Genomic DNA, 17860 nt, shown 5'->3' on the forward strand with positions numbered 1-17860 from the left:
TGTTTTTTGTTTTTTCCAGTGACAGTACTCCAGAGCTTTTCTGGATAGAACTGCTCAGTGGCAGGCTGTGTTTTGCAAAGATGGCTGCACTAATACCTTCCATTCCACATGCGCTCCTTTTGAAGTGACCTTGAACATCTTTCCATTGAGTGGAGAGTCCCTTGAACTTGGGTGGATTGTCTGCGTTTGCATCTGAAGATGAACATGACAGATACGAGGATGCCTCAGAACACTTTCCCTCCATAGTTTCCCTTCTGCTTAGCTTTTCCTGGATCCTCCCTCTCTTAGTGTCAGACAGAGACACTCATTCTGAGCTGAGCTGCTTTTCTTAAAGTTGTGCAAGAACTTCCTGTTGGCTGGGCAATTTTTTATTTTTTGACTATGCACAGCCTACGAGATCCCAGTTCCCCAACCAGGGATTGAGCATGTGCCTCCTACAGTGGAAGCATGGAGCCCTAACCACTAATCTGCCAGGGAAGTCCCATGGCTGGGGCAAATTTAATCCCTCTTTTTCTGATCACTGTGCTAGACAGTGAGGAGAGAATCTCAACCCCTCCTCCCCACCCCAGCTCCTGCAGGAGGCATGATAGTCAGCCTTGAGGGTGAAGATGTCAATTAAAACTATGTTACCTGCAAAATGTCACCCATCCCAAGCGAGAGATGTCAACCATTCCTTGATCATCTAGAACTGTAAATTACCTATGAGGACCATGAATTTGGATGACCTGCAAGTCCTTCAAGGCCAGAAAGAGAAACCCTTGATCCCCATTTCTCTTCATCAGGTTCTAGACCTTTTCTTATGATAATTCCCTGGCTTGGGGGAACCATCAGGGTCTCAGATAACAGGGGCTGGGGTTGGGACTGGAAGTGGGTGATTTTTCTAATGTCTTTTAGAGGCTGGGACTCGGGTTGGAGGTAATCCTTTGATGCTGGCTGGTTAATAGTTGTATTAGTCTTCTAGGGCTGCCAAAACAAGATACCACAGAACGGGTGACTTACAGAAATTTATTTTCTCATTCTTGGAGATTGGAAGTCCAAGACCAAGGTGTTAGCACCTTGGTTTCTCCTGAGGCCTCTCTCCTTGGCTTTCAGAGGGCTTCCTTCTCTGTCCTTCCACGGTTTTCTGTGTGTGCATGTTTCCCTGGTGTCTCTCCCTCTTCTTGTAAGGACACCAGTCATATCAACTTAGGGTATCTCAGTGACCTCTTTTAACCTTAATTATCTTTTTAAAGGCCCTATCTCTAAACACAGTCATATTCTGAAATATTGGGGGTGGGGTTTAGGATTTCCACATGTATTTTAAAGGGAACAAATCCACAACAATACTTCATGAACAGTGGAGGGGTAGTGAGTGCTATGGATAATCAATCTATGGATCCTGGAGAACTTCTGGTGCTCTTGAAGAGATGTCCTGCTAGGCCCATCTTGCCCAGAGTAGGGTCAGAACATGTACCAGGAGAGAGAGAAGGGGGAGGGTGTGGAAGGTTGTGCCAACTGCCCGGGCCACTCCTGGGAGGTGGTACAGGAGTCTCATGGGAGGTCCCAGGTCCAAGGTGGTTTCCAGGCACCAGCTACACTCCAGACCATCATGTGGCTAGGCAGTGCTCACGGTCCAGGCATTGCTCACGGCAGACCCTACACGAGGGGGCTCTCTGTCTCTTGATCCACTTCATCAGCACACACTTCCTTTTTCTTCTTCCCTGGCAAGGAGATCAGAAAGAAGGTAACTCCTCCAGTGTTTGTACCCAAGGCCCCTGAATCCTAACTGTCCTGGTCCAAGATCATCTTGGGCAAAGGGATATCTCTCCTGGTTTTCTAAGACCCTGGAAAAGGAGATGCTTCAAGGATAGGAAGGTCTTCCTAACGTCTAGTCTTCCTCTGCAACTGCGGCTTACATGTAGCTGTAGAAGGCAGAGAACCTTAGAGCTGGGACAGACCCAGTTACATGACTGGCAGAAGCCACACGACCGAGCCAGGGCTGGCTTCCAGATGCCCTGAATGCAGCCTTTCCACTTCCCAGACAGTCGAATTCTCTCTGCCCCTTCTGGGTGGACAAAGCTGCTCTTTTCTGAGCCTCGAAAGCATCAGATTAAGTGAAAGAGATCAGTCACAGAGGACCACACCGTTTATGATTCCATTTACATGAACTGTCCCGAATAGACAGTCTAGAGATAGAAAGGAGATTAGTGATTGCCTGGGGCTGGAAGGGAAAGGGGGGTTAGGGAGAGACGGCCAAGGGGCTTGGGAATTTCTTTTTGGAGTAATGAGAGTGTTCTCAAATTGAGTGTGGTGATGGATGCACAACTCTGTGACTGTAATAAAAGCCGTTGAGTTTTACTCTTTAAATGTATGAATTATATGATATGTGAATTATAGACCAATAAAACTGTTAAAACAAAAAGCTGCTCTTTTCCTGGCTTCTACCTTCTTATCATGAATCTTGGGGACTCTTTGGGCCAAAGGGCCAGGCCAGACCCTCTCAAGCGGAGACAGGGCCCCTGGATGGAGTGTGACCTCAGCTGTCCCCTCCTCCCTCCTTTGCTAGTGGAAAGAATATGCTGGAGCCAGCTTGGCGGCCCAGCTGCATGCTCAGCCGCTGGCCAAGACTCTTGCCTTTGAGGACACAGCCACTGCAACAGGGTCTTATGCTTCCTTCTCCTTGCTGGCCCACTCTCTTCATCCTGGGACCAGCCCAGACAGCCTAGGATGGACATATCCAGGAGGCCCAGGTCAGCAAGGACAGTTCTCTCAGGGGCAGCACATCCCAGGACTGGCCATGGACCTCAGAACCCAGAGCGCCTCCTCTCTTTTCCTGGGAAAGGAAGCCCTGTGAGCCCCCGCCCAGAGAGGTGCTTCTCTCAGGGAGCATTTCCTAGGATGGTTGACAAGAAGGGGTTGAGTCTCATCCAGACTTACACCCAACACAGCTTTATCGATACCAGCTGTGTTCCAGGAACCCTTGCTAGGTGCCTGGAGGTGACCCAGAGTTTGTTTTTCGAGGGCTGAGAGCTCCACGGACAGTGAGGGCAGTAGGTGCCGTGACTGGGGTGAGCACTGGAGAGTCAAGGCGGGGCACAGACCCAGGCTGGGTGTGCAGGAGGAGTTCCAGAAGGCTTCCTGGAGGTGGCATGCCGTGAGGATGGTGGAGCTGACTGCCAAGTGAAGAAAGCAAGCTGGGCGGGAAACCATGGAAAGTATTTTCCAGACAGAGAGAGTAGAATGTGCAAATGCCTACAGAGGCACTTGAGAGAGTAGCACATTGGAAAACTGCTAAAGGAATTTCAAATAGTCCAGTCTGAAGGAAGACCAGAATATTCGATGGAGAGGGCCAAGAGACGATGTGGGAGAGGTAAGGAGGGCAGAGCATGTGAAGCCTAAATAAGAGGAGGTCCGAACTCCGCCCTCCTCCTCCACAGACCTGGCTTCCTCCACCCAGCCCTGGCCTCCACAGGACTCTTACCTGACCAGGGGCCCCAGTGCCAGGCAGACAGACCAGCCAGGATCAGGAGCAGCAAGACAGGCACCACCACAAGCAGCACGTCTTTGTAGGAGGCCCGCCCTGGAGCTGGATATGGAAGCGACACAGTCATGGGGGGACCGGAAGCTTCACCACCCCTCAACCACGGCTCCCCTGCCCTCGGCATACCTGCCTGGCGGTGGCAGCTCTCCCAGGGGATGACTGTGGCCAGGTCCCAGCTGACGGGGTTGGAGACAATGCATGAATAGGCCACGCCTTTGTCTCCTGGTCCCAGCGACACTCTCAGCACTTGTCCATCCGTGAAGAGGCCACCCGGCTCCATAGCAGGGTCCACAGCGCCCTCCCGTCGCCAGCTATAGGTTATGTCACTGATGTTGGGAGCCCAGCAGGACAGGAACACTTGGCAGGTCTTGGGGGGCTGAGCATCCCCTGATACAGCAATGAACACTTTGACCACGGGTCTGGGCACTGCATCTGGGCAAGAACAGCAGAGCCGACACGGGTTAAAGGGATGCTGTGCATGCGGATCCCACAGCTCCAGCTCTGGGACCCATGCAGGGCGAGAAGCTGCCTCTGACTAAGTCTCTCCAAAACCTTGTCTTTCTCCCACTGCCCACAGGACAGAAGCTGAATTCCTAAGTCTGGTATTTAACATCCTTCATCAAATAGTTGATGTCAACCTTTCCAGCTGTACCTCCTGCTGATCCCCTCCTTACCCATCTCGATTAATTTCCTGTTCTCCAAACGAGTCATGCTCTTCCATATCTTCCATATGGCTCAGCTGTACACATACGCCTTTTGTTTCTCATCCTTCTAGAAAACTCCTGCCCATCCTCCAAGGCCTAGTGTGGACACACTGCCTACTGCTCTGATCTTGAAGCCTTCCCTGATATTCCAGGTGTAGCTCTGAGCCTTCCAAGCACTTGTGTATCCCTCTGTGTATCACAGTGTTTCCCTGATACACGGTACGTCCATCAGAGAGACAATAGCGTTTATTAAGGTAGGCACAAAAACAAACAGACTCCTGGACTTTGGGAGCTTTTGGAGTGTGGTGAGGAAGACATGCTAACGAGTGGTTACGAATAACTAGGAAAATTATTACAAGAATGCAAAGTGCTGGGAAGGAGCGGACAAGTGGGTAGAAGCTCTGCCTTGTTATTTCCATAACCCTCACTCTCAAGGTGCTTGGCTACCCGGGCCACTGGCCAAATTGGTGTCCTGGGGTCCAGACCGTGGCTCCCTTCCGCCATATTGGTTGATGAGTAGATCATGAGTCTCATGGCAATGAATGCCAGTGGGAGACCATTCTGAAGACAACAGGAGGGCTGTCTCTGACAGCATTCCAGAGTCAAGCAGAGTAAAACCTCATTAATGCAGCTCAGTCTGGTGGGATCTGTGATATGAAAAAAGAAAAGATTTGCTGGGTGCGCTAATAGTATAAACAAAGATTACAGGGGGGGATATTTACACTACTTAAGAGGACAAGCTGCATCCAAACACGATCAGGCACAGTAGAAACACCCATTGACATTTCTGGTAACTGATCTGCTAATTCAAATCATTCTCATCCATTGTCAAAGCAGAGCTCCTAAGGACGGCTGCTTGGCAGCTTTGTGCAATTAGTTCTAATCACGCTATGTATTTGGAAGCAATAAAACAGCAATTTCCTTAAAATCTGTAATTCAGATGCTGAGAACAAGGCATTTGAGAGCTTAGTGGTGTGGGTGCCGCATGTATTATCACATTCTGCGTCCTTATTTCACATGTGCGGCAGCTGAGACTCAGAACAGGGGAGAGGCTCCCTGCCTGCCTGTGTAGTTGTGAAGGTTGTTCACTGAGCAAGAGCTTTGGGCTCAGGGGTAACAGGTGAGAGGAGGGTGTTGAATTTCAGCCGGAACTTGGCTTGCCAAACAGTGCAGCCTGGGTCAGGGCAGTGGGCATCCGTTTCGTCCCACGCTAGCAGCCCAAGGGGCTCACCGAGTGATGACCCCGTTATCTCCCTCTGAGAGAGACGGGAGGGTCTCTCTCTTTCCCAATTTGCCACCTCCTCTCCCTCCCTCAGTGTTTCCTTTTGCCCAGCTCTCACTTCTACTCTCCGTTCTTCCACTGGGACCATTCCTTTTCCCTGTTTCTGTCCAAATTTCTGAGGTTTTACTAAAATAGGGGTCACTGACACATCTTTTCCAAGCCACTAGGTAGATAAATAGGAACTCTAAGGCCATTTTATCTTGACGAGCAAAAATATGGTGGCCGTGTAAAGGTGGAGGTGGTGATGGTGGTGCAGGTGATGGTGTGGTGATGGAGAGGGGGTAGAGGTGGAGGTGGTGATGGTGGGGTGATGGAGAGGGGGTAGAGGTGGAGGTGGTGATGGTGGGGTGATGGAGAGGGGGATAGAGGTGGAGGTGGTGATGGTGGGGTGATGGAGAGGGGGTAGAGGTGGAGGTGGTCATGGCGGGGTGATGGAGAGGGGGTAGAGGTGGAGGTGGTCATGGCGGGGTGATGGAGAGGGGGTAGAGGTGGAGGTGGTGATGGTGGGACAGGTCATTGTGTGGTGATGGAGAGGGAGGTAGAGGTAGAGGCAGTTATGGTGGTACTGGTGATGGTGGGGGTGATGGAGACGGGGGTAGAGGTGGAGGTGGTCATGGTGGGACAGGTGATGGTGGGGTGGTGAACGTGGTTATGTGGTAGTGGTGGCTGTGATGGCAGTGGGTCTGATGGAGGTGGAGGTAGATTTGCTGGAAAGAAGTGCTCATCCATCCCCCAGTGGATTCAGTCAAACCAGCTGAGATGCTGAGAGCAACTTTACGAATGACCCTACCAAACCCAGGTAGAGCAGAGGAGCTGCTCAGATGAGCCCCGCCAACTCAGAGTCATGATAGATAAAAGGAGTTGTTGTTTTTAGCCAGTAAATGTGGGGATGGTTTATTTTGCAACAATACATAATAAAGAGAACCCACGAATGATATAAATTTAAAATCTCTCAATACAGCTAAAAGAGTTCTTTAAAGAGATATGAAATAATTCTATACTTTAATTAAAATTGAATTTTTAATTTAAAATGTTGTGTCATAGTTTCATTGTAATATTTATGTCTCTTTTCTGTGGTGCATAAAATAATGGCACATCTTATAACCTGATATCTTAGAACTGATGACTTGAAGGCTAAAGAACCCGCTTGCCAATGCAGGAGATGTAAGAGACGTGGGTTCAATTCCTGGGTTGGGAAGGTCCCCTGGAGGAGAGCATGGCAATACACTCCAGTATTCTTGCCTGGTGAATCCCATGGACAGAGGAGCCTGGTGGGATCCATGGGATCACAAAGAGTCAAACACGACTGAGGGACTTAGCCCACACACACAGGCTAGCCTCTATCCTAGATGCTGTCTCAACTGATTTTACCTTTGTTGGCATTTACATGGTAATATTACTGTGCTGGTTTTACAAGTGAGAACGGTCAGCGTCAGGCAGCTAAGTATTGTGTCTAAGGCTACTGAGATAAGAAGACAGAGGTAGAGTTCTGACCAGGGCTGTCCCACCGGTGGCAGAGCCTGGCTGCTCCAGCCAGAAACTCACGTGGGAGAGCCCCAGGAGTTTTCTTACCTGTGGGCGTGGGGGAGCAACTGTTCCCTGAACCAGCCGTGAGGTCAGAGGCCAGAGGTTTCTAGAACTCCGCTCTCCCCAGTTCCCAGGACTCAAGATGCCTTTCCGGAGTTGGATGGGAAGGCGTGGGGCAGAGGGTCTGCATCAGGCACACTCACCGTACACCTTGAGCTGCAGGGTCTGGCTCCGGGCCCGACCCTGCTTGTCCACCAGCAGCACGGAGAAGTTGCCGCTGTCTCCAGACTCCAGTGGGCGCAGCTCCAGGCTGAGGTTGCTGTGTAGCTGGGCTCGGCCCAGGAAGCGCGAGTGGTACAGCGTTTCTTGGGAGCCCCGGAAGAACGTGGCCAGGAGCTCCTCTGAAGGCCAGAGGGATCTCCAGATGGCCTCTCTGACTTGGAAGCCGGGAGGGTGATCTGCCACCAGCAGCGCCGAGCCGCCCACCTGGCCCTGCACTCGGGCACTGGCGATGACCATGGGAAGCAGTGCTGGAAGGACAGAGCTCCATCACTCTGCCTGCGCCAAACCGTCCCTCTCTCTGCACTCCGCTGAGCTGCGATGGAGCAGACGGCCCTTCTCTCCATGCCCCCTCCACCCAAGCTGAGGGTGCACTGTGCCGGGGCGGGAATAAAGCAGCGAGGAAGGAATTCGGTCCCCGTGCTAGTGGAGCTCTGACTCTTAAGAAGGCAGTCTGCCACAATGGCAGAAAGGGGTGCCCTGGGAGAACATGGGTAGGGTGATAGGGTGAACTTGCCTGGCCTTGAGGAGCTCAGAGAAGCGAAGGTTAAGCTGAGACTTGAAAGAGGAATGGGAATCGGCTAGGCCAAGCAGAGGGCAGCCTGCAGTGGGAATTGGGAAGTGTTAGAGGCCGAGGAGCAGCGCAAAGGCCCGGAGGGTGAGAGAGCTCAGTGCACCAAGGGAACTGAAAGTAGTTCTCTGCAGGGGGAGTGAGAAATTGCACTGCAGCGTCTGCAGGAACCAGGTCCTGCAGGGCCCCGAAAGCGACTCTGGAGTTTGGGCTTTATCCTTAGAGTGATGGGGAGCCTCGGGTAGGCTTTAAGTAAGTGAGTGACGTGATTAGATCCATGGTTAGAAAGACAACTCCCGCAGAGGTATGGAGGATGCAGAGGACGTGGGGTAAGACCGAGGCTTTGGCTACTAATCCCAAGGAGGGTGATGGAAACGTACCATGGAAGGGAGCAATGGGGATGGGCAAAAGTGGGAGGGATGACGTGGGGTTAAGGCTTGTAGTCAGTGGGACCTGGTAACAAATTAGATCTGGGAGTGAAGGAGTGAGGAGTCAAGGATGGCTCCCAGGTCCTCGGGACCCACTGGGTACCATTCTCCATGATCCAGAAGAGAAGGAGAAATAGAATGGACGTGAGATGGCAAGAGGCTGTTTTGTTGGGAACATACCGCGTTCGATGTGTGTGGGTGACACCTCTGTTTGAATTCCCACTCTGACTCATTTGCTGGCTAACTTCTGCTCATCCTTGAAGCATTCCCGCCTCCCCAACCTCCCCTATTCCTCACTGCTGTTTACAAACTCTTTGTGTTCTCATAGCAGCCTGGGGCCACCTCTACAAATGCTCTTATCCCTCTATATTACTGCTTGTTTACAAGTCCCACGAGACCCTGAGTTCCTCTTCTGATCTTTGGGCTCCTTGTGACCACTGCTGTTTAGGAAGAGGATACAGGAGAAGCCAGCATGATGAAATTGGTGAGGACTTCCCTTGCGCCTGACTCAGGGGTGGGCGCAGGGGTGCAGAGCAGAGTAAGTGCAGATAGGGAAGATACTCAAGTGTTGGGAGGTTGGTTAGGAAGATGTATTCTGGATGACCACTCAGCCAGTCACTGTAACTCTAGTCCCCAGTCCATCTCACTGCCCTGCCAGCCCCAAGCACCTCAGTCCGAACTGGGGATGGTTCCAGAGTTAATGCACATTGGAGATGCCACATCCAGAGTGTATAGCATTGGATGTCAGTCAAGACTCCTGTTCTATCCTACTCTAGCTCTGCCATGAATGAACTGAGCAATCTTCTGGGGCACTCTCCTCCCTTCTGTCATCCCATCCAGAAAACAAGGGGGTCCATTCAGTCAGTGGTACTTTCACCACTCAGAAAAATTATTTTAGCTTCCCAAGTCCAAGGATTTGAAAGATTTTCAAACCTAACAGATTCCCTCTTTGGGGCAGGACTTCCTTCACATGTTTAGAAATGTTGACACTTGCAGATTTTTGGAGCCAGGAACTCAGGTGGGAAACCCAGACAAAGTCGTCTCAAAGGCCCTGCGAGTCTCTGACGCAAACAGAAGAGTCTTGAGTCTTTGCTGCACCCCACGACTCTCATCCCCTGGCCTAGCACTGCTGGCCTTTGTCACACTGACCACTTGTTGACCAATCAGGGGTGGGGGGGTGTCAGGCATCAGACAGGATGCAAGGGGTGTCACCCAGTGTTGAGGAGACCTGAGGTCTCTTCTGCCCTCACACTGTTATCGGCCACCCGGAAGCTGCATGCACTATATTAACCTGCTTTTGCCTCTTACCCTCCTCGGTGTCCACTTCCACAGACCTTGGGGTGGGGGCTCAGTTCTCCCACAGGCAGCTGGAAAGACCTCCTTAGAATGCAAGAGCCCTACTCTCCCCTGCTCCCCTCAGACCATATTCAGAATGCTGCCAGACCCTCACGTTCTCACCACCATATCTAACAAAACCAATGGTCCTACCAGCTTCAGTTTTAACCTCCCTGGACCACAAAACAGCTCATGTCTCATGGACACAGAGGCTCCTTGTGCTTCCACCCTTCTTCCCAAGATCCTGTGTCTCTTTACCCCTGCCTGGCTTTCAAGGCTGCCCAAGAACTTGCTTCCGTCTTCCCTACCCCTCCTCAGCTCCTGGGTTCTCTCTTGGAATGGGGAGGGGCCTTCAGTTCTCTGAGGCTAGGCCTGCCCCACTTACCTTTCCAGAGGAGCAGACTCCACAGAGACCACACAGCCATACTTCAGCGAGGCAGACAAACTCCCTCGACGACCCAAATCCAGAACATCCCAGGTCAAGTGGATGCACGGAAGGAGCTGTGGTCCTTCTGGAAAGTCCCATGTTCAGAAGGAGGAATCTTGACTCAGAACAAGATGCCCCAAAAGTGAAAATATCCAGAGGAAAGTGGAAGTTGGCCTCAGACTTAGCTGGGCTCTTTCAGGAGCCAATTCTTGTAAGTCAGCCTCTTTCAAATGCCTATGGTTAGCTAAGGCAGACGGCAAGCGCCCCCGCACAAGCCAACATCCTCTTCACTGACTCTCTCGCTGGGCAGCTCCGCATCCCACTCTGCCTGGCTGCCCCTGCCTTTCCTGTTGAAGCCACGGAAAACCCTGTAAACTGCAATTCCTGTTGTCACTTCTCTGCTTAAAATTCTTCCATGGCCTCCAGCTGCCCTCAGGATTAAGACTAAACTGTTGGCTTAGGATACAAGGCTCTCCTAAGTCCGACTCCAGCCTGCTTCTCCAGCCTGGCGTCCCATGCCCTTCCGCCCTCCAACCACGCCAAGCAGTGCTACCTCTTCTCAGAACTGCCAATTCCACACTTTCACATTGTGCCCGATCCTCCACCAGGCAAGCTGTTCCATCCACCCTCCCGGACTTGCTGTGGTTATGTGGGCTATGCAGCTGACCGGACTGCCATTCAGGGCTTCCTGACCACAGGCAGTGTGGGGAACCTTCCCTTCCGTGTGCTCAGGGCATGCCTGGTCTTCTATTATCACTCTTAACACATTGTCCTGTAACAGTTTTCTCGTCTCCATAGACTGTTTACCGCCAAGGTCTCATATTCATTTCTGTGTTCCCCTTGGTGCTGGGAAAGTCACGAATGCTTTGGTGTTTAGTTGCTAAGTGGTGTCCTATTCTTTGTGATCCCATGGACTGTAGGCTGCCAGGCTCCTCTGTTCATGGGATTTCCCAGGCAACAGTACTGGAGTGAGTTGCCATTTCCTTCTCCAGGGGATCTTCCTGACCCAGGAACTGAACCCACGTCTCTGCGTCTCCTGCATTAGCAGGCGGTTTCTTTACCACCGCGCCACTGCATATCAGGGGATATGAGTCCAGACCTTAATGGATGCTTAATGAGTATTTGTTAAATGAGGGCATGAATTCTAGAGATGGTTACATATTTTGTTTCCCTAAAGACCCACTACTCTTCTTTGAGAGGATCTGATTATCTCCCTGTTAGAGATGGAGGAGTTTGAAGACCAGAAGGAGGTTAGCATCTTTCCGGGGTCCCAGAGAAGCAGAGCTGTGAGCTGAGCTTCAGCCTTTGGAGCATGGTCCATTCTGCCAGCCACCCCATCCTCACTACCTTTATCTTTTCACTTCTGAGGGTTACTTGGTTTCTTGAATCAAGGAAGGTTTTGCAAGAAGATAAGGAAGATCCCTGAGCTTTCTGAGTATGGCTTGTGGTAGCTAGTCCTGCCTAGCTTCTGACCTGTCAGTCAAATTGGACACTCTGCTCTGGACCAATAAGGAGGCAGATGTGGTGGCGATGAGCAGGAGGATTCTGGGATAGGCTTCCAGCCCTCCAGGTACTCACCACCGAATGGTAGGAATAGCATATGCCTAGGAAGGGAAGACCCACCACGGACAGACATGGGTCTGGGCAAAAGAGCAGCACAGTCTATCTAACGCGATCCAATGGACTGTAGCCCACCAGGCTCCTCTGTTCATGGAATTCTTCAGGCAAGAATACTGGGCCGGGTTGTCATTTCTTTCTCCAGGAGATCTTCTTGACCCAGGAATCGAACCTTGGTCTCCCACATTTTGAGCAGTTTCTTTACCATCTGAGCCACCGTGGAAGCCCCTGGTGGGCAGGGGCTGCTTTCTTAAAAGGACAAATCTGAGCTGCATCTTGAATATGGACATACTTTGGATAGACTGAGAAAACAGGTGGGCTAGAGGTTGGGGTCGGGGTGGGGCTCTGAGCATGAGGGGAGAGCAGTGTGTAAGGCTTGACGGTGGGGAGGTCCCAAGTAGGCTCCAGGGACAATGAAGGACCAGAAGGGGAACCCTCTAAGGCTGTTGTGGGTAAAATGGAAAGGGAGGTTGGGGGTCAGATTGTGGAGGCTTTGAGTATGGGGTTAAGTTTAGGCTTTTGCTCTGGAGACCAGCAGTTCTCATCCTTGCTGAAAACTTGGGTTCTCAGGGATTCTGTTTAGTGGGGCTGGGCTGGGTCCCGGGAGCCTGCTGTTTTAACAATCACTGCATGCTGGGTGGTTCTGAGCTGGTGGATGGAGGGAGCTCTGGGAAGCACTGCTTGGAAGGAGGGGGCTGCTCGTTACCCATTTTGGCCAGCTTGCTAGTGGGAGGACGGCGTACAGGGCTGATTGCTGTTGTTCTTGAGTTGCTAAGTCGTGTCTGACTCTATGTGACCACATGGTCTGTAGCCTTCCAGGCTCCTCTGACTGTGGGATCTCCCAGGCAAGAGTACTGGAGTGGGTTGCCATTTCCTTTCCCAGGGGATCTTCCCAACCCAACCCAGGGATGGAACCCGCATCTCCCCCGCGTCAGCCGGAGGATTCTTTCCCGCCAAGCCACCAGGGAAGCCTATAGGCACAGAAGCAGAGGATGGTTTTGATCCATTAACCCTCGGGTTACGGGCCCAGCACACTTTCACTGTACCACTCTGTTACCTCAGGGCTGATCGGGGAGGAAAAAGAGGCAGGGGGGCCTGGGTAGCAGCTGTTGTGATCATCCCGACTGAAGTAGAAAGGAACCCTCTAGGGAGGAAGGGGCAGAGCTGGAGTCATGATGGAACTAACTCTAACCTGCCTACAGGCGGAGAGGCCAAAGGAGGGGCTCGGCTGTATGTCTCCACTGTCAATTCCCTCATCCATGTGTCAGACGTTTATTGAGCATCTCCTTATGTGCCAGGTGCTGGGGACACAGACATGAAAGGCACAGCCCCTGCCCTCAAGGGATCTGCAGTTTAGATGAGAAGATGGACATGTAGCCCAATAATTATGATCGGTGTGGCCAGAGCAAAGCCAGCTGTGCGCACAGCATGCTAGGCAGCCAGAGGGTGGATGGATAGGAACCAGCAGGGTGGGCGGGAGGCTGGCAGGGCCCTGTGGAGCCAGGGTGGTGATGGAGGTGAGCCTTAGGATATAAACAGTCGAGGGTGAGGATAGGCCTTAACTCAAGCTCTGGGGTCGGGTTTCGTGGGTTCAGATCTCGGCTGTGAAACGAGCAAAGTGACTGCTCTGTGTTTGGCATCTTCGTTCATGAAACAGAGATTAATAACAGTATCTTCATCTTCATGGAGCCCTCAGGGGAAACCACTTAGAATGGGGTCTGGCGCATAGTCACGTGAAATAAAGAATGTTGCCTACCATCCAGTTCTACAAGAATCAAGTCGTTGGCTATTGCAGTTGTTACCCTGAAAGGAATTCAGGGTGACATTCAGGATGAGGCCCTCTGTGCTCTGGGGAAACAGGTGGAACAGGCCCTCAGATATATTGGGAAAAAATTTTATGAACCCTATTTCTTGCATCTTCCCATACTTAGAAAAGCAATAAAATCATTAACTAAGATGCCTATGCCTCATGCCTAGCAGCAACCTTCTACCAAGGTGTGTGCTGGACTGCACGTACCCCTTCTCCCAAACCACATATATGCTGACCTCCCCTAACCTCTTCGGAGCAGCTTCTCAGAGTGGCTGGAGAGGCTGTCTCCTGGGCTTTAGCTCCCAGTGAGTCTCCAAATAAAACGGAGGCTCTCAGCTCTCACATTGTGCAATTAAATTCCAGCTGATAGTCTGCACTCCAAAAAATTAACCATTGTCACTACGCGGCCGGAGAGAGGAAAGGAGAGCTGGGCAAGTAGTGGAGTGTTGAGGTCTGAGCAGCCCAGCTCTAACTCTCTTCTTCCAGACTGCGAGCTCCTGAGAGTGGGGATCAGGCCCCCTTCACGTCTGCGCCCTGTATATCACCAAGGACAGGCTTTCTACCAAGTGGTGCCCTCCGAACAGGTGTTGAAGTGGCTTGAATGATTCCGAAGTGTCAAGGCCAGGCCTGGGGAGGCCCTGGGGTGCAGGAGTCTGGCCAGCATGTGAATGCTGGAAATACAGATGCTGAATTCCCTTGGGGGAGACAGTGGGCAGTCACACTCCCTTCTTAGCAGGAGTGATCCATAGTGGTCCCTCCCAGCAGGACATGAGTTGCTGTCTCCAGTACACCAGCCCTTTATCTTGAGGGGGATTTCGGGGTAGGGGGCTGAGAAAGTGGGGAGGAGGAGTTTGGGTGAGGACCTGAAAATATCCCACGCACCTCCCCTCAAAGAACTTCTAGCAGCCCTGAGATGACGCGAGCAGAACCGACTGATGAAGGCACAGGAAGGGTTAAGTCGTGGCGGCAGCTTCTCCCCCTACTGCTAATCACTGGTTCAGACCACATTAATTACCCAGCCACAGGGGGAGTGCGCGGAGTAAATTAACTGCTGAGTTCAAAGGGGCCACTCCCCACATTTCTTAATTAAGAGAGCAGCTGGCAGCCTGCGCTGCACTCGGCCTCCCTGGGGCCTTTCAGGGAAACCCGAGCGGCTGAGTCCGCGTCCGCCTCTGCCCAGGCCCAGGCGGGCGGGGTAGCCTCATCTGCCAGGTGGGGTGGTCTGCACTCCGCCTTCACTGTGGGCTGGGGCGCCTTTACTGTGGGCTGGGGGTGGGGGCCGGGGAGGGGGAGCAGGTGTGCACTGTGGAGGTGGGGGGAGCAGGTGTTAACTGTGGCTCATCTGAGCCCGCAACCCTCAGCCCTGAGAGCGGGTTCCAGGTCGGCTGGTGGTGCAGATTCAGGGTGGGGTGGAACTGGATGCAGTGTGAAGGGTGGCCCAAGCGACGCCCTGTCCCTGCCTACTCACATTTGTTCTTCTTCTTGGACTGGCCTTAGGGCAGAACGGCCTCGCCCCCTCCCTGCATCCAGAGACAAGTGGAATAGGGGGGAAAAAGGTAGAATGTTTGAGAAGAGAAGGGAGCTGGCACAGGAAGGGCAGGTTGGAAGCGGTGGGGGGCCTTTAGAGGCTTTTGGAATGCAAGGAAGAAAGCAGGGTGCTCCTGCGGGTGGGTGGGTCTCTGGGCACTGCTTCTTTTTTTAAAAAAATTCATTTATTTATTTTTGGAGGATACTTACTTTAGAATATTGTGATTGTTTTTGCCATACATCAACATGAATCGCCATCGGTATACATGTGTTCCCCCCACCCCCATCCTGAACCCCTCCCTCTTCCCTCCCCACTCTATCCCTCCAGGTTGTCCCAGAGCACTGGATTTGGGTGGGCACCACTTCTAAGCAGGATGGGGCTGAGGGGCAGGTGGAACCCCACCTGAGCGCTGTCTGGGTCCACCTTCACCTATATGGTTCCCACTGAGCGGGCCAGTGGCCTGCGCCATCTGCCTCCTGATGCCGTGGCAGCCCCAGAGGCTGCCCTGGCCAGGGGGCGTGCTGCGTGCCCACCTCCCTTGGCAGCCGGCTTGGCCAGTGGCGCTGCCCTGTCGGGGAGACGAGGTTTGAGGCAGTGTGTGCACAGGTGAAGTGGACACATCCTACTTCCCCTGAGAGGACACTCTAGTGTCTGCCCGGCCCAGGGATGGCTTCTGCTTCAGTATTTGTGCCCAGGGCACCTCTCCTGCCTCATCTTGGCCCTGCTGGGAGTTGGTAGAGGGAATGGGCCCTTCACTGGGCCAGGGGCCTGGTGCTCACAGCTGGAAGGGGGCAGACTAAGGAGGGGGAGGAAGAGGGAGCCTATGAAACAGCTCTCAGGACTTGGGGCGGGGGGCCTGGGGCTTCAGCAGGCAGGGCCTGCTTTTGAGGCAAAGACACGCTTTCCCAGAGGGTGGAAGAAAGAGGGCACAGGAAAGAAAGCAAGCCGTGCCTGTGCCGTGTTGAAGCAGAGCAGGGGAGGAAGGAGACTCATTTCCTCACTCACTCGCTCACACAGTGCTTGCTGGGTTCCCATGGTGTGCACACGAATGCACTGAACAAAGGTTTGCCGAGCGTCTAGCATGAGTAAGGCCTGTGAGGTCAGGAACACAGGCTGATGATGACAGCGGTCACGCTCCTGAGAGTGACAGGAACAGTCACTGCTGATCTGCACGTCACATGGGAGAGAATTCCAGAAACAGGTGCAACAGAGGCTCTGCATTCAGAGCGATGTGTGCTGAGGGAGCAGCCTTGGTGACGCTCCAGATCTGCCAGGTACACCTTCTTCCGGCCGTGTAGACAGAGATACAGTGTGGGGAAGCCTGGGTCTGTCCCATGCTGTGCCCCTTGTCTGTACTTACTGTCGTCACAGTTGAGACAAAGATGAAGGACACAGAAATGTTTAGTGTGTGCTTATTTAAGTAAAAATGTAGGGGGTCTATTTCCTAGTCAACTTTAAAGTAACCTGGAATTGAAAAATTCCAGCATGTGCAACCTACCTGGTTCAGGGAAGGGCTGTGATCAGTTTTTATTGTTCATATCTAAATGGTGTAGCCACATACAAAAGAAGGGTGGGGTATTTAATGAGACCTAACAAGGAAGTCATCCAGTGAATGGATCAGACCACAGTGTAGGAGGCTGTGCAAGTCCCGGACGACCCAGGAGGACCACTAGGGGGCAGCCCCGAGGCGCCTGGTTGTCCTCCAGCTCTCCACCTTAAGGGCAGCTCCAGGCTGCCTCTCTGTCCTTATGCCGGCTAAGTTCTCTTACCCTGTGAATGATGTGACGCCATAGAGCCCAGGTCCCTAGATGAGGCACAGCTAACTCACCCCTGCTGGATAAGCGTTTGCATTTAGCTCTGACTCGGAAAGAAAAATAATGTTTCCTGTTTCAGAGCCTTGATTGAGCATGGAGGCTGCTGTGGGCCTTCCTATGGGGAGCAGCACTGCAGCAGGCTGTGGGATCCCTTCTGCAGGGTCTGGCCCTCCCTGGGCAGTGGTCCTTCCACCCTTGCCCACGAGCATCCTCTGGGAACAGAAGCAGGTACCTACTCTGAGAACTGGAGATGGGATTTGGGGCTGGATGTGTTGATATTAGGGCTTCAGGCATCACCAGTGGTAAAGAACCCGTCTGCCAATGAGGAGACAAAGGAGACTTGGTTTTGATCCCCGGGTTGGGAAGATCACCTGGAGGAGGGCATAGCCGCCCACTCCAGGATTCTTGCCTGGAGAATCCCAGGGACAGAGGAGCCTGGTGGGCCACAGCCCACAGGGCCACACAGAGTCGGACACGACTGAATCGATTTGGCGTGCATGCACTCACGTGCTGATATTAGGCAAACCAGGGAGAGTCTGGGCTGAAGAATGTGGGTTTCCTCTAAAAGCTGTATTTTCTCTGTGTTCTTTTGGGAATTCTCTTTTTCTTCGCTTCTTTTAGTAATTGTTCATTTCGGAAAATTCCAGCTCATTGTTTTACAAATTAAGGGTCTGAGGAGAGAGCAGAGTCTGAGACACACCAGGCCAGCAGTGTGTGTGTGTGTGTGTGTGTGTGTGTGTGTGTGTGTGAGAGAGAGAGAGAGAGAGAGAGGGACAGAGAGAGAGAGAGAGAGAGATATAACTCCTCACGTACCTGAGTTGAAGGACCCGTTTTTCTTTATTACTCCCAATCCACTGTGGAGCTATACTTCTGTACAATACCATAAAAATGAATTACTAAAAAAACATTGAAAGAGAGGTATAAAACACAAGCCCTCGTTTTAATGATTATATTAAAAAAACATAAAATTACTCTATCAGACTGCGATAAAAGTTCCTAAGTTCTTGTTTTCAGTTGT

The 17860-nt window shown here is 52.2% G+C and overlaps 1 protein-coding gene across 4 annotated transcripts; it reads right to left on the minus strand.

The window, feature by feature from the left end:
* Positions 1 to 989: 989 nt before the first annotated feature.
* SLAMF8 (SLAM family member 8) lies at positions 990 to 10746 on the minus strand. Of its 4 annotated transcripts, XM_043878527.1 has the most exons (6): positions 10627 to 10746; positions 10032 to 10158; positions 7237 to 7563; positions 3647 to 3952; positions 3461 to 3565; positions 990 to 1700 (listed from the first exon to the last, which is right to left on the minus strand). In XM_043878527.1, the coding sequence occupies exons 2-6, from the start codon at positions 10069 to 10071 to the stop codon at positions 1636 to 1638; spliced, it is 843 nt and encodes a 280-aa protein (XP_043734462.1). In that variant the 5' UTR covers positions 10072 to 10158; positions 10627 to 10746; the 3' UTR covers positions 990 to 1635. The 4 variants fall into 4 exon arrangements, with proteins under 4 accessions (XP_043734462.1, XP_043734463.1, XP_043734461.1 ...); XM_043878528.1 differs by having other exon boundaries at positions 3647 to 3946; positions 10032 to 10698; XM_043878526.1 differs by having other exon boundaries at positions 10032 to 10698.
* Positions 10747 to 17860: the final 7114 nt, after the last annotated feature.

This window comes from Cervus elaphus, chromosome 20 (genome assembly GCF_910594005.1).
Source record: "Cervus elaphus chromosome 20, mCerEla1.1, whole genome shotgun sequence".
Classification (NCBI taxonomy): Eukaryota; Metazoa; Chordata; class Mammalia; order Artiodactyla; family Cervidae; genus Cervus; species Cervus elaphus.